At 38.3% G+C, this 22,139-nt stretch overlaps 2 protein-coding genes across 9 annotated transcripts in view; one reads left to right on the top strand and one right to left on the bottom strand.

The window, feature by feature from the left end:
- The first annotated feature begins 4,574 nt into the window (after nt 1–4,574).
- Nucleotides 4,575–5,837, top strand: GPR151 (G protein-coupled receptor 151). Its single transcript, XM_016126578.2, has one exon. The coding sequence runs from the start codon at nt 4,575–4,577 to the stop codon at nt 5,835–5,837; it is 1,263 nt and encodes a 420-aa protein (XP_015982064.2).
- A 3,005-nt stretch (nt 5,838–8,842) lies between these two features.
- TCERG1 (transcription elongation regulator 1) overlaps nt 8,843–22,139 on the bottom strand; it is a 56,533-nt gene continuing 43,236 nt past the window's right edge. For 4 of the 8 annotated variants that reach the window (XR_001594614.2, XR_001594613.2, XR_001594612.2 and 1 more), the window contains 8 exons: nt 19,782–19,932; nt 15,750–15,914; nt 15,306–15,488; nt 13,224–13,403; nt 12,466–12,549; nt 11,070–11,170; nt 10,180–10,273; nt 8,843–9,912 (listed from right to left, as the gene is read on the bottom strand). Coding sequence is in view for 4 of the 8 variants with exons in the window: in XM_016126574.2 (XP_015982060.1) it covers nt 9,711–9,912; nt 11,070–11,170; nt 12,466–12,549; nt 13,224–13,403; nt 15,306–15,488; nt 15,750–15,914; nt 19,782–19,932 (1,066 nt within the window). In the remaining 4 variants the exon portion in view is untranslated. The remainder of the gene's footprint in view (nt 9,913–10,179; nt 10,274–11,069; nt 11,171–12,465; nt 12,550–13,223; nt 13,404–15,305; nt 15,489–15,749; nt 15,915–19,781; nt 19,933–22,139) is intronic. The other 4 variants (XM_016126574.2, XM_016126577.2, XM_016126575.2 and 1 more) reach the window with 1 other exon arrangement.

Genomic DNA, 22,139 nt, shown 5'->3' on the forward strand with positions numbered 1-22,139 from the left:
ACACCGACAACCTGTCGGAGGCTGATCTAGTGAAAAGAGCCAGAGCAGAAATCCGAGGTCTCGGTTTAGCACTTAGCCCCTTTTGTAACTACCAGCAAGTCTAAACCTCTGGGAAGTTTCGATTTCTCCTACAAAATGATGACATTATCACTTCCTCCGACTGATTTTTAAAACACTTTTATGAAAGTGACAATTATAGACATACTTTGTGAGAATAACTCAGACTTGCGTATTTCAACTTCTCAATTACAACTACCAAGCAAAGGTGTAAAATAATGGATGAGGTCATCTTGGAAGAAAACTTCGAGAATTTCCTTAACTTTCCGCATGGGTTTGTTGAAATGAGGAACTGAAAAATGGTTTTAAAAAAAATTTTGTTGTTTTCATGAACTCAGCAGAAAAGTGGTTGACAAAGGCTTTTTGTACCCAGGTTGAAACATTTGCAGCCTTCCTTCCCCTCCATCCAAACATCTTTTCTTTCAAAGAGTCAGAGTATGATATTTTATTATTGGGGAATGATTTAAAACAATTTTTTAAACCTGTACACTGCAAGAGCTGCCTCTCTTCCATTTTAAAAAGGAAGGTGAAGTCTGGGAAAAAGGGATGGCAACATACTCTCCTTTCTTAACATGCCACGAAGGAATCAGATTCACGTCGGATCTCTGAACACTGCATGCACGTTCCTTTCCTTCCGCAACCAGCCCTGGGATGTCTGACGCTCCTGTGAAGAGGCCCCGCCACCTGCTGCATTTGGCAGTCGTGGCACCTGCTCTAGTCGGCGCTAGAGAGAGCATCACATCTCTGCTGGCCACTCGGGATTTGCAAGAATGTGAAAAAGATTAAATACCCCAAATCACTGAATCGTATGCTTTAAATGGGCGAATTGTATGGTATCTGGATGATATCTCAACATTTTTTTAAAAGACTGGAAAAGAATTAACAAGGTGAGCATAGCAATGGAATTTTAGTTTTTTTTAACATTTTTTTTTTCTTTAAATGATGGGACCCACAACAGACGATAGCCTTCAGAATCAAAACAGCTGTAGCCAAGGATGGCTTATGTCCAAAGCAGGGTTTTAACCTTGCTAGGCCTACATACTTTAGTCCTTGCTGAAAAGGCTCTTCCCCTAGGACAATGTACCCCTACAAAATAGCAACTTGGGCCTCCTTCATCATGCTAAAACCAATCCCTGAGAGAGAGAGAGAAAGAAAGAGAGAGAGAGCGCTCTCGAGGATCTTGTCGAACTGGGCCTCTCATCACATTATAATTGAAATCATAGCTACCATTGTAATGTGCATTATAGCAATGGAAAAAGCAAACCAATTCTTACAAAAGAAAAGAAAAAGAGGTAAAAGGAAACACATCGCATGTCAACCACAGCTGTGTTTGGTAGGACCATGAGTGATTTTTTTTTTTTTCAGGGAAGTTGAAAGTTGTACACAAACTGGAACAAGGCAGCTAACTCCTCTTACCAACCTTTTGTTTTCCAAAGAGCCTTCACTTCTATGTTCCAAATTTTATCCTCTATGAAATCAAACATAAGTTACAACTGAGGCAAAAAAAAAAAAAAAAAAAAAAAAAAAACCCTGGCAAGAGAAAGTGCAGACCGTCTGCAGAACAAAAACCATCAACTTGGTAACTGAGACTCTCAGATCCCAGCTTGTGCCTTACTACCAAGAAACCAGGGACCGAGAACAAGCCATTTACACTTTCTGAGCATCTGTCACCACACGTGGGAAGCAAAGGTTTGATCCAGACGATCCAAAAAGACCCCTTTCAGATCTAACAGTCTTTCACCTTTTAAAAAAATGGGTTCAGATCACCTGACTCGCAGTCTGTGGCATTTGAAATAGATAGGATGGCCATCAAGCCTGAAAACGTACATGAATGCATAACAAATGGTTATTGAGAGTAAATAACAAGACAAAATAATGAGCTATGTTTGCAGACTTGATGACCACTTTGTGACAAACAGCACAATCCACCTTCTTCCATCATCTTCCCTACAGCGGACTTAAGAGCTACCGAACCAACAGCACCAATGAGGCTGGGGACAGAGAGGGGGCTTCGGTCTTATAGGTGTGGCCACTCAGATCCAGCCAGACCTACTCAACACTTACCTTAGAGATGGACCGTCATTCAGCTTCCACTTACAGCCTGGAACGACACTCCAAGACACCAAGACGCGAAATAACGGGACATGTCACTCAGGAAGGCTCCGCAGCAAAAGATACTCCACAAAACACGACAGAAGTAGTCCAACGACAAGCAGACCGGGAGGACCAGAGGCTCCACAAAGCAAGGCCGTGGGCAAAGCAAAGAAGGGAACAGCAACCGCACATCATGACCTTTTATCAACATTGGGAGCGAGAGTGAGAAATGGTAGAGCAGCTATAATGAAAGCTGACTTATCTACTGCCCGTGCAGACGGAGCTGAGCATGCTCAATTAGCTAATAAACCACAGCTGGTCAGCGAAGCCCACCTGATCCACTCTGCCTCTCCCCGAACTTCACCTGCAGTGTTCAGAGCCTGGAAACCTGGAGGTCGAAGGGGAGCTTAACTCTCAGAGACCTGGAATAACCATGCTAATGTCTCCGATGAGAAGCAGCTGTCTTCTGGTGTGTTTAACACGGGGATGCTGAAACATGGCAGTGAGGAGCTCCGAAAGGCTCTGGTGGAGATGGGCAGGTAGGTGTGTGGGTGTCTCAGCTTAGCCTTCGCTTCTGCACGAAGCCTTTGCCCAACTCTTCTCACCAACTCTCAATTGACTCCGGTGTCCCTTGTTCAGGCATCATCAGCTGGTCCTCTTGCATCGCAGTCATAGAACGTTCTTGGTTGTTCATCTCTCCCGCTAGATCGTGGCTCCTCAAAGAAGGGGACTCGACTTCGTTGTGTTCCCAGAGGCTGGCATCATGCTTGGCACAGAGGGGAAGGAGCTGGGAGCTTTGTACTCTGGTGCCAAAGGGCTCAATGCACGCTTGTCGGACTGAACTCTACCAATTTCAGGATCGCAGTGCTTCAAGAACAGTCAGTGTCCCACACCTTCCTTAGTGGGGTACGACAGCAGACTGCTTCTGAACCCCAGCTCCGGGCCCCCTGCGAGCTGCGTGACCTACAGACCACGGGCAAGCTTTGTCGCCCCTCCAGGCCTCACAGTCGCCATCTTGAGAAGAGGCAGTAACCGTCCTCGCTGCAGTTCTCGTGAGGATGCAGTGCAAGGAACGTGAGCACAGAGGTCGGCACTTAGGACCCGCCCAGTGCTCGCACCCAGGTGGAAACATTTGCAATCAGCTTTTACCCTCAGCTGTCTCATTGCGCTTCACTTTGTTGTGCTACACAGATGTCGCGGGGGTTTTCTTTTTTACAAATTGAAGGCGAGACCCTCTACCAGCAAAAAGATTACGACTCACTTCATTGCGATGCTCACCTTATTGCAGCCTGGAACAGAACCTGCAATGTCTCAAGATCTGCCTGTAGCATTCACTCTTGCCTGGAACTGAGCTATAGCATAAGCTTTGCCCAGCCTTGATAAGAGATCACGCTAAGCTCTGCTTTTCTCAGAAGCCACTTAAAAGCTTGGCCACCAATGTGCTGTATCTGGGTTCTTTTGAAGATTAAGCTGCCTGAGGTCCCTTGCAACTTAATAAAGGAAAAAAAACCCAGATGTCTACAGTTCAGATTTTGTTGTTTCATTAATGCTTCTGAGTTTCTAGGGCTACCCCTTGGCATCATCACTATGGGTGGTGTCACTGTTAGGAAAAGCAGCCTGAGACCCAGCTGAGACATTTGGGGTGGTGGCTACAGAGTATAGAAGCAGAGGGGAGGAGGGGGGGCTCGCTGAGAGTCCATTTTCAAGGTGCGGAAAGCCACCGGCATCAGAGGCAGCGAATTCTTGAGTTCCAGCATTCTGGGTCTCCCTGCTGCCCTCACATCCTCCTTCCCCACCTAGGACTGTCTTTGGCATGGTCTTTCTAAACCACAGTCTCTCCCTGGCTCCATAATTTTGTTTTTTTCAATTACAGTCTCAGAATAGAATATCCCAGCTACTGGAGGCTACTCAGCTTTCTAAGAGCAAAGAAATCTGCTCTTTACCTGCTCCAAACTTGCAGACTCAAGCTGTGACTCTGGTGCGTGCTTAAGTTTTAAGGACTCCGTGATTCAGATGTAGTGTTTACTGAATTACAGACCACGGTCAAGATTTTAGAAACAGCTGGTCGACAATAATTGCCTTGACTATCTCTAGGGACCCCCCAGGGATATAACCCACTTACAGGCATGTCCTCCCCATTTATCATTTATGAGCACATTTCACTCCACAGGGCTGACGCTTGGATGTTAGACTTGCTAATGAGCAGCCACCATGTGCCCCCGCTGCCTGCCATCCAGGGCAGTCGCGGAATATTGAATGCAGCAGAGAGAGCTTAGCAGTCACCGTTCTTCCACATCCCCCTCTCAGAAAACAAGGGGACGGTCCAGAGTGTCATTTGACGCTGACGACAGCGTATTTATTTCCTCCACCAAAGAGCCAAGCAAAAAGACAAAAAGAAGCTAACTTCTGTGAGGAGGAGCCGGATGGACAAGGTGATCGCCTTTGCAGACTCCAACTCCAGCACCATGAACGTGTCCTCCGCTCACCTCCACTTTGCCGGAGGGTACCTGCCCTCCGACTCCAAGGACTGGAGGACCATAGTCCCAGCTTTGTTGGTGGCTGTCTGCCTGGTGGGCTTCGTGGGGAACCTGTGTGTGACTGGCATCCTTCTTCACAGTGCTTGGAAACGAAAGCCATCCCTGATCCACTCCCTGATTCTGAACCTCAGCCTGGCTGACCTCTGTCTCCTGCTGTTTTCCGCACCTGTCCGCGCTACAGCATACTCCAGAGGTGCTTGGGATCTAGGCTGGTTTATCTGCAAGTCTTCCGACTGGTTCATCCATACGTGCATGGCAGCCAAGAGCCTTACGATTGTTGCAGTGGCCAGAGCGTGCTTCATGTATGCGAGCAACCCGGCCAAGCAAGTAAGTATCCACAACTGCACCATCCGGTCCGTGCTGGCGGCCATCTGGGCGGTGGCTAGCCTGCTACCCTTGCCTGAATGGTTTTTTAGCACCATCAGGCTTCACGCGGGAGTGGAAATGTGCCTCGTGGAGGTTCCGGCTGTGGCCGAAAAGTTCATGTCAGTGTTCGGTAAGCTCTATCCTCTCCTGGTATTTTGCCTTCCATTACTCTTCGCCTGCTTTTATTTCTGGAGAGCTTATGGCCAATGCCAAAAACGAGGAACTAAGACTCAGAATCTTAGAAACCAGATGCGCTCAAAGCAACTCACGGTGATGTTGCTGAGCACTGCCATCACCTCTGCCGTGCTGTGGCTCCCTGAATGGATAGCTTGGCTGTGGATGTGGCATCTGAAGGCCGGAGGCCCAGCCCCACCACAAGGCTTTATAGCCCTCTCTCAAGTCCTCATGTTCTCCATCTCTTCAGCAAATCCTCTCATTTTTCTAGTGATGTCAGAGGAGTTCAAAGAAGGCTTAAAAGGCTTATGGAAATGGATGATAACCAAAAACCACCCAGCCTCCTCAGAGTCTCGGGGACCACCAGCCAGTAACTTAGAGGTCCTCCCTGACCATGTTCCCTCTCCAGAATCCCCGACATCCATACCAGAGAAAGAGAAGGCTGGCTCTCCCTCCTCCAGCAAAGAGAAAACCGAGCAGGCAGCGATTCCCGTCCTCCCTGACGTAGAGCAGTTTTGGCATGAGAGAGACACAGTCTCTTGTGTACAAGACGATGACCCTACCCCCTGGGAACATGGAGATCAAGAGACAGGAGACTGTGATAAATGAGCAAGTTTCAAAATAAAACAAATTGCGATGATTGTTCTTTACTTGTACTGCTGCTTGTCAATACTGCTGACTTTACTATACGTTAAAAAAAAAAAAAGGACAAAATTATTACCATTAGGAATTACAAAAATGCCTGCCTGTATTTTCAAAATGTGCAATTTGGTAAGTAGAACACCATGGCTGTCCAAAGAACTATGTTGTATGATGTTTCTACAATTACAAAGTCCAGCTATTTTGTCATTTCTTGTCATTTGCCTTTATTAAGTACACTTTAGAAGCACCCCTGCACTGGCTGGAGCAGAGCTTATCTATCAGAAGCAGAACCCCTTCACCTTTAGTTTCTTTCTGCACCTGCTAGCCTGAGCTTCACCTATCAAACTTTATTTCACATTAACTAGAACTCGAAATCTACATCCACTTGAGGTGTTTCTTTAACACACTAATGAATAAATCTTAATGAGTTATCTTCATTTGCTTAAAATAAGTAAATTTACTTAATGAAAATCTATACAGAATTTCCAAGATTGAAGGTTGCAGAGTAAGGAACGTTACCTATTCCAATTCTGAACTAATTTCAAATTACGGCTTATTCTGGCTAAATTGAAACTGCTTAATACTAAAACCTGCTTCACTGATCTTTTTAATGCCACTGTAGTCTTCATTTTCTAAGTGTAAGGATTTTAGCATCTTAGCATGACATTCTATATTGATATGGAAAAAGAGCTTAAAACTACCCTTCTTTCCCTTTGCAAGTATCTACTTTTCCAAAATGCAGGAGAAAGTTACCCTTCTACAAGCTGAAATCAATCTCTTCTTCCCAATATCTCCTGCCTCTCAAGATAAGCTATAAGCTCTGGCTAATGATGTAAGTATTAATTATTGATGGCAATCATCAAATATAAAAAGGGGGATGGAGATGGTAAACGTTCCTGTTAAATAGCATTACACATACCTATAATGTTGAACTTGAACCCTGACTACTTTTTTAAATGCCTCAGGGTTTTTAAGTTATAGATGACCAAAAGTAACAAGAAAGAAAAAAGATTAGTACAGAAGAGAGAAAATTCAGCGCTCACAAGACAAGGATTTGGCTAAGAGCAGAAAACAAAACATACAAGGGTAATGCAAAAAGAAAAGCAATAAAATTAAAATTCGTGTTCCCAAATCTATTACCAGTATAACCTGAATAATAGGCAATAACTTCATTTTACATCAAGGTAAAGCATCTCCAATAAAAAATGATTATGATACATTTCTTCCCTTATTCAATATAATAAGAACATTTATCCATGGTTCTTGATTACTTGTAATGGAACTCTGGGGGTATTTTCACTGAAGGATTCTCTCAAGAAAAAACTGCCTTTAAGTCAAATGAGAATTTGAAATAGAAAAAATTTGCTGTGGGTAGAAATTTTTTTTAAAAAGTTTGGTCTGTGGATTTATTTTGTTTTTACAAATGGTCAGTTTGCTTTTTAAACATGAGATAGGGCTGTTTTCTTTTCACTTGGTTCATGACAATTTTTATTTTAAGGCTCACAGGTCACATAAAGTACAAGTATCCAAAGTATTGTTTTTGTGATATAATTATACAAAAAGATTACCTTTAAAATGGTCTGTGATGAACTATTTAAAAATTTTTATGTACAATATATATAGTAAATGTAAGATGTAAGATGTAAGATTCCAGTGTTGGATATTTTAACTTGTGAACAAATAAAAACAATTATATTTCACTTCAGCTAGTTTTGGAGATTGAAAGCTGTCTTGAATGCTCCTTTCAAAACCATCATTTGGCAGAGGGGGGCTTTATGGGGAGGTCAGACCTTAACACAGGTCTCAGAGTAAAAGGAATCATGTATTTTTTAAAAAGTCTGCTGATAAGCACCAAATCAAGATGCAGCTATTAAAACACAGTGTAGGTTACAACTTTCTTTAAGAACTTTATACAAAGTCCTGACATGATCCCTTAAGAAATCTGCACAGAAGAGTCTGATTTGCAGCTTAACGAGCAATACCAAATACTTTACAACAAAAAGAAGAAAATTAGATGTCACCAAACCATTTTCTTCACACTTCTCTACTTTGAGAAACAATGTAGTGAGTGGGCAAACAATACTAAGTGGAACTCAAAATAATAAAGCATTCTAGAAATTTCACCTTTGTAGTCATATTTCTACAATAGTTGTGTACCTTTTGTTAAATACTTCAGTTGCACTCCTCAAAATTTAAAAATCATTCAATGAATTTATAAGAATGAACTTCAAAAAAGAGAGAAATGAAAATTGAAAAAAAAAAATCCTGTGAACTATTTTACAGGCTCATCTTAGTCTAATAATCAATTCTAGGTTTCTATATAGGGTTGACATAAGTTTTGTGGCACTTACTATACTTAAGCTGAGTGCTAGTAAGGAAGATATGAACGTTTGTGTGTGATGTATGTCTGCGTGCACATAACATACAAATTCAAATGTATTGGTATGCCCATTTTAGGTTTTGTCACAATCATAGGCGGTGTGAAATAACAGAAAATATATTATCCTACTGACATATTTTTCTAAACATTTTATGTATGTGGTACTTTGAAACTAGGAATATATGGAGGGATAAAATAGAAGCATCTTTTTTAAACTGAGGAGGTAAAGCTACAAAGAGCAATCGGGAATCAAAGTTTCATGATAAGATGTGCATGACATACTGAAAGGATGCCAAAAAAAGCACTAAGTATCAATCTTAACATAAAAGGCAAAGACAAGAAAACAAACAAAAAGCAGCATTTTGATATGAAGCAGTAAGACACTGCCAAGAGACTGAGCACCAAACTAGTTCTTTACAAATCCGTTCCCTTTCATACTGCAAATAATTTAGTATTATAGTCGAGCCTTTTAAAACTATGTGATATCCAAGATTTAAAGTCAACTTTCATTGAGCAATTACATTTGCTGCTCCTTTTAAAAATAGGTTTAAGTTTTTATAGATTATGTAACAATAATCATATACAATCCACATATATAAAAAGGGTTGGTTTATTGTTGTTCAAATACATAAACTGAACATTCGAACATCTTAAAATTAAACTTTAGAAACAGAAGTTTAACATTCAAACAGGAGTATAGTTTACAGGGAACACCCAGAAAGGTAATCTGTTGTCTAATCCAAAATATTGATAAAGATCACTTAATGGTGAATAATATGTGTTTAACCAGCAGTCCTATCCAGGCCCACATGTTAGTTATGACCGTGGTTCCATACCTGAGAAGAAATTACTAAATAAATCTTCTCTTAGGCTAAACAACAAGACTTGGCCTATAATTCAGAGGGGATAATCAAAGCACATAAGTGAACAAATAAAACTAAAGTGTTCTTTAGAGACGAAGGTAAAAGTATATCCATTATAATAATCTTAACCTCTGGAAGATAAGAATTCAATTTTCAGTGTTTTCTTTTACCCGCTTTAAAAAACAAAATCAAAACAAAACAAACCCCAGCTTAGGTTTCTTGGAGTCTGTGGTATTTCTATCTTGCAAGTTCAAACCACAAATGCTCTTATGTCTTGCATGTATAACACTGCTAGAAAGAACGTCACCAAAAGTCACCGACTTCCACATCTCATAAAAGGATGATTTTTAGCTTCAAGATTTTAGATTTACTAGAGACAGCCTATATTTGAGTATGTATGTCAGTCATGCCACACAAAGAAAAGCATAAATATTTCCAAAGTGTTCTCTTTTCAGCAACTGTTCACAAATGCTTCTCCTTCTGTTCATCAGATGGTTTTGCAATAGTTTGACTAATGCACGTACATGTAAAAACCTGAAAATTGGCTCATGCAAGCATTTTGAATTAATAGATACCCCTGTGGAAGAGTATGCAGAATTATTTTGTTGATCGTCTCGTGGGCTCTGACGCTGTGGGAGGTGGGGGTGGACCGCGGCGATCCAGGTCATCCACATACGCCACGATCAGTTTACGCCTTTCCTCTGGCACACAGTCTAGCACTAGATACCGTTTGTCGTTCTGCAAAATTTTTTCTACATCTTTCAGGTGCTGATCAGATTCCTGGATTAACTTTTTAGATCTGAAATAAGAAAAGAAGTCCAAAAATTACTGACTGCTGTTCACAGGTCTTTCAGAAATGAGCTGGAAATGTCCATCTAGTTCCTAATTGTGTTTCCATTTTTTTTTTTAAGAAAAATTTCACTGCAGTGGTCACCTTTGTAAGTTGCCTCAGCAAAGACTCCAAGGACTGAAAGGGCCTCAGAAGCTGAATTACCCTCCCGCCCCTACTGGTGGTCCCTCCAGATCAGGGCTGAGGGTGGGTGGATAAATCTTGCCCGTGCTGTACCTGTTCTGTGGATGAACAGAGGACTTCAGTCTGCAGGGCTGCCAATCCCAGCATCTTTCACAAGCTTTCACTTTCACATCTTTCACTAAATTAACTATAAAAATGTAGAAAGAAGTCTTACTTCACATCTAATTTAAAAGCCCAAGCTGATGCAAAACATTAAGGATCCTGACCAAAAAATCCAATGACAAAATACCTAAAAACCACACCCTCAGCACTATCTAGCCTCCCGTGCACGTACCCTTCATTAAGATGTTTCAGAGTTTTCTCTTAAAGGAAGAAAAGTTGGAGCACGAAACAACGATGGTTTCCTGCACACTGACTGCCAAGCAAAGTAAAGGCATTGTCCTGCTGACAAACCGGGGACCGCTGATTTACAGAGAGGGCTTGTTTTAAAGCTCTCACTTTATCACTTCAAAGTTTTAGTTAAAAGTATCCAGCAAACTGCTTTCCTCTGAGAAAAAAAAAGTTCTTGCCGAGCTTAAATAAGATAATTTCAAGCTCCAGATAGTTTAACAACACTTAATGGTCTTCAGAGGATGCAAAGATAATTGACAGTGAAAGATTATTTAAAAAGTCTCGTCATGAAATACAATTCTCATATAGTTGGAGGTACTCCTAAAAAAAGCAGTGAAGTAAAAATAAGAATATGTTTAAAAAACTGGATGGGTGGGTAACACAAAATAGGAATTGACATCTGGGCCCTTTCTTTAAAAAAAAAAAAAAAAAAACCGGTAGAGATGGACTGTATTTGGCCTCTGATAAAAGTTGGCTTATTCTTAGAAATTAATAATGTCAACATGTGTGTGAATGCAAAGTATGCTCTGGCCATTAGAGTTAGGACTAGTAAAGACGATGACTGCTGGTATGAAACATTTCATTGCACACACCTATATGTTATAAATTTGGTCTCTTTCAAAAGCGTCCTGAAGTCAGCTTTGGCTGTGATGTATTTGTCTCGGATGTATTCTTCAAACTCTCTTTGTTTTTTCTGCAAAAAAAGACAGTAAGATTAGGAAAAAGAAATCCACCAATTCTAAAATTAATAGCAATTATTTAGTAAACCAGTAATTTGTAAGTCACATCATAAAATAAAAAATTCGAAAGAAAAAGGCATAAGGTACTTTAGTGTTCCTAAAAAGGCAAAATCTGCAATGCACATTTTTAAGACAAAAAGTAAAGAATAAGGAACCATATATACACAGTAGCCAAAACTTGAGGGCTTGCTATGCACCACACTGTGCATAGGGTTTTCTGAGGATATATCCTTTAATAGTCTTAACAACCTCAAGTGTTAGACAGACACTCTTACAAAGTAAAGAAATTAAGGGTTAAATGTGCATTCCCTACAGAGCACATTTACATCTTAAAGCATAAAGACGCGAACCATAAACATTCAGAACTTCAATAAGTCATATTGATGTTTAGCTTTTCTAGTAACAGTTATGATAGGTATAAACTCTTTGGGCTAAAAAAATAAAATATAAAAAAAATAAAAAGCCCAAAACATTATCAATTCTAAACAACCGGAAAACTTAGAAACTGAGACTGGATCTCTCAGCTATCAGTCTACCACCCTTCCAGCCCAGTCACGTGTATCTTGTGGTCTATGCATCTAAAATACAACTTAAGAGGGCGTGAGAAAAAGGAGTATTACATCTATGGGGTTTTGGACTCTAGACCTAGAGAAACCAACCAGGAAAGGAGAATGATGAGGAGAGAGAGGAGAAAAGCCTCAGGGATAAAATGGGACTGTAACCTATGCGTTCCTTGACAGCATTCACTACTTTAGACCCTGGATGAGTGTGTCCTACACAGGAGTCAGCATGTACCACAACAGGGTTCAGCTTCTACAAATTTTACACATCTGAGGGTATTCTACTCCAGAGTCTACTCCTAGAGATCACATGATGCTGTTCTGCCAGAGCGGCTTTAAGAGTCAGGTGCTTTGAGAGCCTAGTACCAGCTGCCAGCCCAAATATTTCTATCTAGTGGAACCTAACTATACAATAAATAAAAACCGTAGTGTCATTAAATCCCTAGGATCCCAAAACACAGGTTTAATAGCAAGGATTAAACTTTTAAAGTTTCTACTGTGCTGTCTTGTTAATATATTGTACAATAAAAAGAGAGTATGAACTTAAATGTCAGATTTATTTCTCATACACCTAAAAGTTATTCACTTAAAACCATCAACGTAATTTTAGCCAAGATACTCGTGCTCCTGATTAAGCACCCAACTAATACTTATAAACTGACAGGAAATCGCAGACAAAACCCTCTTACCCTGTCACTGGAGGAGAACTTAATGCACCGAGGATCTTCCTTAATAATTTTTTTTACTTCTTTCCACGTGGATGTTAAGGTAATCTTTGAAAAGACAAGTAAATAAAAAACATAAATACAACTCACTTTTACCGAAGGAGTCAAATTGCAGTACATACGGTACATAACATTCCACACCGACCTGCGACCTCCTGCAATGCCCCAGCATAACTGGGCTAGTCAGGGACAGGCAAGCAGCTTTCATGCAATTTCTTTTTGTTGGCTTGCCACAAGAGTTATTTTCATGGCCATACTTTCAAGGTGGCCTAAGACAATCACCTGCAAACCCTGTAACATCCAGGGACAACATCGTAACTTCTGAAGAAACCATCAACAAAAGAGAGCAGATAAAGAGGAACGAAACCTGGATAGGAATATAAAAACTGCCAGACAAGGGGACCATGGAACCAAATTGAAAATGGAGTAAAAGAGGGAATCTATTAAAGCTATCAACGATCAAGCACAGCTAAGGACATTCTGAATAGCCACAGGAGCGGATATGAATTTCAAACTGCAAAAGGAAATAATTTCTAAGTAAGGGTACATTAAACATATTACTTAATAAAAAAAAATTCATGGAAGAAAAGTGTCATTAAAACCCATGAATTCCAGTAATGGATCTAAGGGCCATGGCACTAAATATCGTATCACTGCTTTACTTTTTGGAATTATTAACAAGGATTTGGTAGATTAAAATAAGAAAAACGAGAGACTCTTACTGCAGAAGTTTCATCCAAGAGCTGCCGAAAATGCTCCCTCTTCTTTTTCGTGAGCGCTTCAATGTGCTCATTAAAGAGTTTCTCCTTTTCTTCTCTTTCCAACAAGGATCCAGACTCCCAGCGGTGATCTTTCCGGAGAGTCCTCCGAGTATCGGACCACGACACATCTGAAGACCGGACCTGAAACAGAGAAACGTATGCATCTCCAAACTTATCTTCTCGAATTTCAACGATGACACACTTGATAAAAGAAGCTTCTGGTGACTTCTCGTTAGTTAAGCAGTCACTGAATATCTGCCTCTTTAAGCCAGAGCTCACATAAGCTATCAAGTATGGGTGCAGAGGTAGGGAAGGATGAAGAGAAGATATCTCCCATTGACCATGGTCCCTAAGAACTATAATCCTACTTATTCTATTTAACATCTTATCAATGGCTAGAAGAGATGGATACAAATAAAACAGGAAATATATTCTTATTGTAGGATCAAGCAGCTCACAGAAAAAAAAGCATACAACAAATCTTGAGCTGAAATTTGAACTTCGACTACATACTGGAAGTGATATTTCCAAGCATAAACAAGAATTAACATGGTTAAGAAGAGAAGAGAAAAAACAGCAAGACAGGTCTGGCTGGGTCACCAACCAGCAGCATACTTTGTTGCTGGTAATGGCACAATCAAAAAAGTCACACTGATGCCAATACTAAGAAATATGGGAGGCTGAAAAGACAAAATGGTGAAAAAAGAAAATATAAAAACATTTACTTAACCAACATTTATTAAGCATCTAAATAAGTATCAGATAAGTACTATGCTTGGCGCTGGGAATACAAAATAACTAAGATGGATTCCTTCAAAGGGCTCACTTTTTAGGGAAGACAGGCATGAACGCCAGTAATTGCAATAACATGTTTTAAGTGCTACAGAGATGTACACTGAGCACAAGGGTGACAAAAGAAACAGTGTGATCAGATCTGCCCAGGAGGGATGGGATTAGCCAGCCTCACGAAAGACAGAGTTGAGTGTGCTTCTGAAGAATAAGGAAGTCTGCCACTGTGGTGGGAAGTTTAAAAGCACCCTCAGTGGAGGGATGGCATGAGCAATGGCAGGATCCATTAAATCCAAGTATGGTTCATTAAAGGTTAAGTTCAGCATAAGGCTTAATTAAAGGGCGAGAGAAGAAACCAAGGCAGGTAAGATAATATGAAGGTGGGGGAGTCAAGGAATGAAGTCTTTCATATTATGCTGAGAGACTGAATTTGAAATGCAGGCAACTGCTTAGAGCGAAAAAGACCTTCTCTCTCTGTAAGCACCAGAGAGAGTGGCAAAAATCAGATCTGCCTTTTAGAAAGATTTCTGTGACCACAATACAAATGAACTTGGGTGGGGGGGGGGGGGGTGGTGCAGGAAAAGAAATGAGGAAACAACTCCAACTGTCCAGAGAACAGATCAGCAAAAGGGGAGAAGCCTGAAGATGCAATAGGAATGATGAAAAGAGCCTCACTGAAAAAGAGAAAAAAAACATTAGTAGAGATTGTGACAAAGAGAAGTATTATAGCAGAGTGGTCCAGGGACATTCACTGCAGGGACAAAACACCCTCCATACCTCAACAACCTGGGTAATGCAGAATTTTTCAAAAAGTCCCAGGGTATCTCCTGGGGTCAGTACACCTCTAGTCCTATATCTCGCACCACCTACATGGACAATAACTGGTCATCGCAGAGATGACCCTAAATCATCACCAAAAAGGTTAAATTAAGTTCAGCACACTTTACTACTATGGCCTGTAAATGTGTAATAATTTATGATAACTTGCATCGAGACCAACAGAAACAAAGCTTTGAGACTGAGATTATCAATTTTCATATATACAAACCATCTAACTTTTGAAAAATGTTAAATAAGTAGGGTCAACAGGGCTAACACCAAGTACTCAATTTTAAAACTCTTTATAAACAACTTACCATACTGTATCCTTCAGAGCAATTTAAAGAACACTGAAATGTTCACTGAGGTAATAATGTAATGAATTTCTAACATCCAGTACTTTACAAGGGAAAAAATAAAATAAGAGTAATATACCATGTCAGACAGGAGAGCCTTGAAATTCTGGATAGCTTCTTCTCGTTTGTGCTGCTCTCTCTCTCGATCTATTTCTTTTGTTTGTTCTGATCGAGCCTTTTGAACCTCTCTTTCTCGTTCTCGAAGGCTTGCCTCAATGCGAGCTTGCCTTTCAAGCTCCTTTTCTTTTTCTGAGTCTAAATTCTGTAAAAGTGAAATTACATTATCCTTCTTACCAACTGCATCGGAATGTTTCCAACAGAGTAACTAGTTTGCCAAATATAAAATTTCAAACCTAGTTTTTACCAAGAGTATATCTAGATACTGTACCTCATTTGCAAATCAATTACTAGAGATTCTTAAGAACATCAACAGAAAAAATTCCAAATCCCCAAACAGTAGCAAATAACTCAATTAAGGGTTTCATTATTCCGTGGTTACAATACAAGTAAACATGACGGTTACCTTGGCTATTTTTTCAATGTACTGTTTGAAAAGATCTTCTCTCATTGACGAACTATCCACTGCTTTGTAACGAGGATCGCTTTCTACTTTGTCTTTTACTTTGCTCCATCGAGACTGACTGTCCAAGTGATGATTAGACAATAGTTCAAAGAAATCCGATTTAATCTGTATTTCAAAACAAGATGGGGAAAACCAATGTGCCATGAGAAATTCCTCATATCTAAATGTTTACAACTTAAAATGTTCACTTACCTTAAAGATGAGGATAACTTTTTAAATGCAGTTAGAGTGAAATCAATTTTAATAAAAGAGAATATCAGAATTGCTCTCATGAGAAACAGAAAAATCAACACATATCTAGGCTCATTTAAATTTAAGATAAATCATATTCTCCAATGAAATTACTCAAATATAGAAAAAAATATTTTGTATTTATTTTTATCTCAGAACTGCCATGTTCTCATAAGAAATATGAATTTGGATTTACTTTTGGCCAAGATCCAGCTTATGAGCTGATAGTAAAATACTTTAATATCAAGATAGATTTTAAAAAGTAGATGAATAAAATTTTTTGTTAAAATTAACATAGGAACTTAGAAATAGTTGAGCACAAACAGCAAGTCTTATTCATTACCCAAACCTGAAACTACACTGTCAAATGTCTAAAATTAAAAAAAAGGGGTAGATTTTTATATTTTGGCTTTAAAAAAGAGCAATGTTTGCAACCTTATATTCAAGAAATTATAGAATTTCTATGTAGGTCAAAATTAACCATTATTAAAAAAACTACATTCAGATTTTCTGTACTTTTCAGCCATTAAATATGTATGCCTTTACCATTATAAAGCTCAGAATATGTGTTAATGAAATAATGTACCTAACAACTGAAGTACCAACTTAGTAATAAAAGGTATTGAATAATATTAATCCTTTAGTATCAACATATGAAACACTTAGAACCCCTCTCTCAAACTATATACTATTTTTTCTTTAATAGGGAAGAAAGGGATAAATGAGTTATTTCTTTTTATGCACCTTTGAGGACCTGTTTTAAAATTTCGTCTCATCTAAATTATTATGTATTCCTACCAGGGAAGATACCCAAGATAGCCAGTCATTTCAAAAGAGGATTCTGACTATGTCGAGAACCTCTCCTCCCCACAGAGATTAATTAAACATGGTACCTTTCCACCTGACCAAGAAATGAGAAATTAGGAATGGAATCAGAATTTAAAATGTGTTGGCATAAAATAAATGAATCATTCTTTCTGTCTATTCCAACCCTCTCATTTCCTCCTATAACCTCATTTCTCCTGGTAGAGGATTAAAAGGGACGTTGATGTCCTTTCTGGAAAACATTTGTGAGGTTATAAGAAAGTTTCTATACTAGAAAATTTTTTAAAAGACAAGAGCTAACCAAGCTGTGCATTTCTCCACTACTAAACTTGGCTCTTGGCTTTGTTTGGATTATTGAGGAATACTCATAAACTCAGAATTTCCAAACAGTGATAAAGAAACTACTTATTGTAGTGATATAAAATAAATTTTCTGTGCACCCTACTTTGTATCTAACATGATGAACACCAAAGTCCTAAATGCACGTGATATCTAGAAGGCAAAATTTATAACATCTTTATAAAACATGCAAGCTGTATCAAATAGGAATTTTTCTAAGCTATAGGCATTTATATTAACTTAAAATAACTTTCATATATTAAACACAAAGCCTATAAAGTAAAAATGAGCATACAGTTTTATTTTAAATGTGTGATATACAACCAAAGTAAACTTTAACTAACTTTCCAAAAATGAAAGTACCTTACTATCTAGGCTGTTTAACAGGGAGAAATAGTCTCCTTAGCTTTATGTACCGTAACAAAAATACTTAAATTGTTTAGCAGGAAATTTGAAAGACTGAAAAATGCCAATTTCATAAAAGGATTAACGCCACTATGTGCAACTTAAATGTATTGTTCCAAAAAGTAAATTATTTGAACCATATTTTTAATAATAACTTATAATTAAAAAACAAAAACTTGAGGGCAGCTATTTGACAGTCTACTAAAACAGTTTTAAAGGTATCTTTTTTAAATATAAAATGGAAAATGACGAGTGAAGATTACATGTAAATGACTGTCCTTTTTGGCTTGAAAACATCTACTGAAGGGAAAAAAATGATTTCACCAAGTCAATGTCCTTCACAGGCTTCTGACTCAGCTATTTCAACTGGAGAATCAATCACAAGGACAATGAAAGAAACGCCCAAGACACCAGCATGCTACTGGTACTGATCTTACTGTTCAATTACACACAGTTAAAATGTGACTTAAAAAAAAAAACAGAACAGACAATATACTTGATATTCAGTGAAAGTCATGAAGAATGTGATAAAACTTCAATAACCAAATACTTCTCAGAATGTGAATATAAAATATACTGTATTCAAACCCTTAAAGATTTCTGCTTTCAAGGCCTAGACAGTAATAGATTTTGTAGTCTTTAAATTGGCTGGGATAGTTTCATTTTCTTTTAATTTAGTAAAGATACAAAGCCAAACCTATAATTTAGAGAATTAAAATTTTACAACTGAAAGAAAATAAAGTTGACTGTATTCGATTTATTCAGATGTAATATCTATTTAATTTATTTTAATTAACACATTCTGGGCACAACTCTCATCACTTCATAAGGAAAAGACTAAAAAAAGTAAAGTACCGGAACTTCGGGAGGCTAAAGTCACCACAGAGATACCAATTCTTTCCTCACTAGGGAATCCCATAATACTTTTCGTATCAGTGATTGACAGCTGTCAGACTGAACTGATTGACAGGCCGCACAGCACAAAACTGTAAAATCTATCCACTTGTTACAAAACAGAATACATAAAATAGTTACATAAAAAAGATGTTTAGGAAAAAAAATTAGTTACAAATGCAAAGAGAAAAACATTTAATTTGTATAAAAGCAATGCACAAATCAGACAATATCAATCATTTATTTACTTGGTTTTCTTTAATCAAATAAGTTAGTACTAAAAGTCAAAAGTAGCAAACAATTCATTAACATGTTTCTAATACAACACATAAAATGTTTAAGTAGCACTCAATTTTGCACATTTCCTCTGAGAAGCATAATCATTTGCAAAAAAAAAAAAAAAAAATGTTAATACTGAAATAATTCTGAAAAAATTCTACTTTGATGCCCCCAATAAATCAGGAAACTTCAGACATTTCTGACAATAATTATTTCACCTAATACTGTTGCTATTTTCAATGAAAGAGGAGGCTTCTTCCCAACAAGAGTGGCATTCTTCCCAAACGACGTCTTAATAGAATTTGTAATATCTTAACTTCCTGGAATAGGAGGCAATTTTAAATGTCAAGAATGATTAGGCTTCAGAGGTTCTTCTCCATTCACAAAGCGCACAGGGAAGCTAAGGAGAGCGGCTGCATGTTTTGATGGTTCACGCGCCACTGGTGCCATCTCTCCCCCAGCCTGCCTCACCAGTGGTGAGCTCCTCTCCACCCCCGACACTGCTATCAAATGACATTTGGAATTCATTAATCTTTAATAGCTGACCTTTAATTCTGATAAGCAATAATTTATATGTAAGGTATGTTTACTAAAACATTAGAAAGTCACTAAAATGCTTTTAGAGGGTGAAAAAGATAAAGAAGCTTTTTGAAACTTAAATGTTACCACCTATAAAGAATCTAGAAACCCTAGCAGGCACTTAGCTAGCGCCAGTGAACAGAGAGGCCTAACAACCAGTTCTGGGTTTACCCGGCATCTCAGTATTAAATACATTTAAAGCAAACCTACACAGTTTAGTGAAGCTACTAAAATAAGCAATACGGAAGTAAAGTGATAGAATGCACACATATATAACATGTAAAAAATTAACTTAAAAGGCTAAACAGTAAATATGGGTCCTTTTACACTCATGAATGAGGTTAGAAACACAGCACCAGCTTAGGCCCTTCCCATTCACACTCCCATCAATCACAGCACTGGAACTAAAAACCACCTTACCTTCTCACCTCTGGTCTTCGAATCTTCTTTCTCTTTCTTCCTTGCAGCTGCCACAAATTCATTAAACAAGGCTTCTCGATCTTTCATCTTTTCGATTGCTTTGAATCGTGAATCTTTAGCATGCTTGGCTGCAAATTCACTAAAAGTAGCTCTGTAACAAAACGGCAAGTGTGCTAACTTTGGTAGAGCTGTTTCAGCTTCTAGAAAGGTACAGCAGAAGATACTATTTTTTTCCAGCAAGGATCTGTGCCCAAGGCACACTGAGTCCCAACATCTACCTAAATAGTGAATATAATGAGCTACAGAAAGGAGTGAAAAAGGGCTAAAGGGTAAAAATGTGGTTAGAGATTTATATGCTATCACAACAGTGGTAGGAGGATCCACATATCAGAGTAAAGAATTTGAGGGCTTCAAGAGACTTAATTTCCATCCTAAGATGAGGCTGAGGCCTACATCTAGCCATGGTAGAAGAACTCATTGAATTAACTCTCCTTCCACAAGCAACTATAACAGAGGACACAAAATATATATGGCAAATGACTGCAAGCAGCGGATAACAGGTAAAGTAAAACAAGCAAGCCCCATTGCCCTCTGCCTTGAGACAATTTCCCAAGGTGCAGAGAGCTAGTGTCCAAGCAGAATACAATGATCTCAGTGAGCTAGAAGCCGCAAAGATCAGTTTGGGTGCTAAAATGCCAAAGAAACAGCAGAGAAGGTGCCCTAAAAGAACACCACGCAGGGACTCCCCATGAGTCCACAGCCAAGGCCAAGCCGTACAAGAGCGGGAAAAGATCCCTCCCTGTGCCAAGCTGCTACAGGGTTAAGAGCAAAAGAGAGATAGTAGAGATTGAGAATAGCTGGACAAAAAGACAGTGTTAGGACAAGAGTGCCAAAGAGCCACAGGGGAGCCGAGCTGGGAGGCTGAAATTCCTTCCAGTTTCTGAAATCCATACTAACAAAGCACAAAATCAAACCTAAAATTAAGGTGATCAACCAGTAACTGAACTGCCTGCTAAGATGAGAATTCACTCTTTGGAGGTAGGTAAGAGACTCCAGAAGCTCTACTTAGTATTCACGATTTCCAATATTCAATTAAAAATCACTAAACATAAAAAGAAACATGTGATATATAGATAAAAAACTTAAAAGCCGATAGAAACCTAACCCAAGATGCCCAGATACATTTCCAGTAGACAAATACTTTAAAACTATAATTACAGTGAAAGAATTACAGAAAAATAGGTTCAAAGAATTATGACATGGTCAATGAGCAAATAAGAAGTTTGAAGAGATATTAAAAATATAAAAAAGAAGCTAGCAGGAAAAATTCACTGACTGGGCTTAACATGAGAGTAAAGAGAATAAAGAGTCAACAACTTTAAGTTAAATCAGTAATAACTATCTAATCGAAAGAGGACATAAAAAAATACTGGAGGCAGGATAACAGTCTCAGGGACATGTGAGATAATAACAAACACTTTGATAACTGTGTCATTAGAATCCTAAAAGAGAAAAGAGTGATCAGAGCAGGAAAAAACACAAAAAATTTTCCAAATAATGAAAAACATCAACGTACAGATCCAAAAAGCTCAGCAAACACCAAACAGGCTAAATACAAAGATGTGGCCTATAAGGGCTAGTGAGGGTAGGTATTAAAAAAAAAAGTTTCTCCATGAATAACAGGCATTTACTTACAAAGTTTTCACATATCTGAATGTATTTTAATATTTGAAGCTTTTTCCTTACATAATAAGAATTCACTCATAATAAACATTCTCATATTTAGTATGTTTTTAGAGGGAAAATTAAGCTTATTTTCCCCTTAAAATCTATTTAACTATTTTAATGTAAATTAAACTAATATGTTAAGGTTTTAATTATAAGGAAAAAAACTGACTGGTTAATCTAAAAATTTAAACATCAACTGAAGATTACAAGTGCCACTCACAGCTAACTGTTGCTATTTTTAAGCTTTGCTAACCAATGTCAGATTCTAATAACTTTTTATATGCAACTGAGATTACTCAAGATATCTAATTTCATTAATTCAATGTTTTTACAACAGTATACACTGCAAACCTGTTTTGAATAATGGATATGAAACCATAATAAAATTTTACCTAACAAAGGTAAAATAAAAGTGCATCCCAGAAAAGGGATCACATGTATGCAGTCCATTAAATCTATTTTCTAAGATAAATTAAGCACCTTGCTTTATAATTTTAGAACAGAAAAGGCAATACCATGATTAAAGAATAAACCTTTTCAAAAATGTAAAATCGATGTGTAAAAGAGAATTATCTTACTTATTTATATTACTAATGGGTAAATATTTTTTACCATAACAGACTAAAATAA

The sequence above is a fragment of the Rousettus aegyptiacus genome, unplaced genomic scaffold, assembly GCF_014176215.1.
Source record: "Rousettus aegyptiacus isolate mRouAeg1 unplaced genomic scaffold, mRouAeg1.p scaffold_m13_p_7, whole genome shotgun sequence".
Classification (NCBI taxonomy): Eukaryota; Metazoa; Chordata; class Mammalia; order Chiroptera; family Pteropodidae; genus Rousettus; species Rousettus aegyptiacus.

What these genes read in the sequence shown, in the direction of transcription:
- GPR151 (XM_016126578.2), top strand. Translation starts at nt 4,575, where the DNA reads ATGGACAAGGTGATCGCCTTTGCAGACTCCAACTCCAGCACCATGAAC.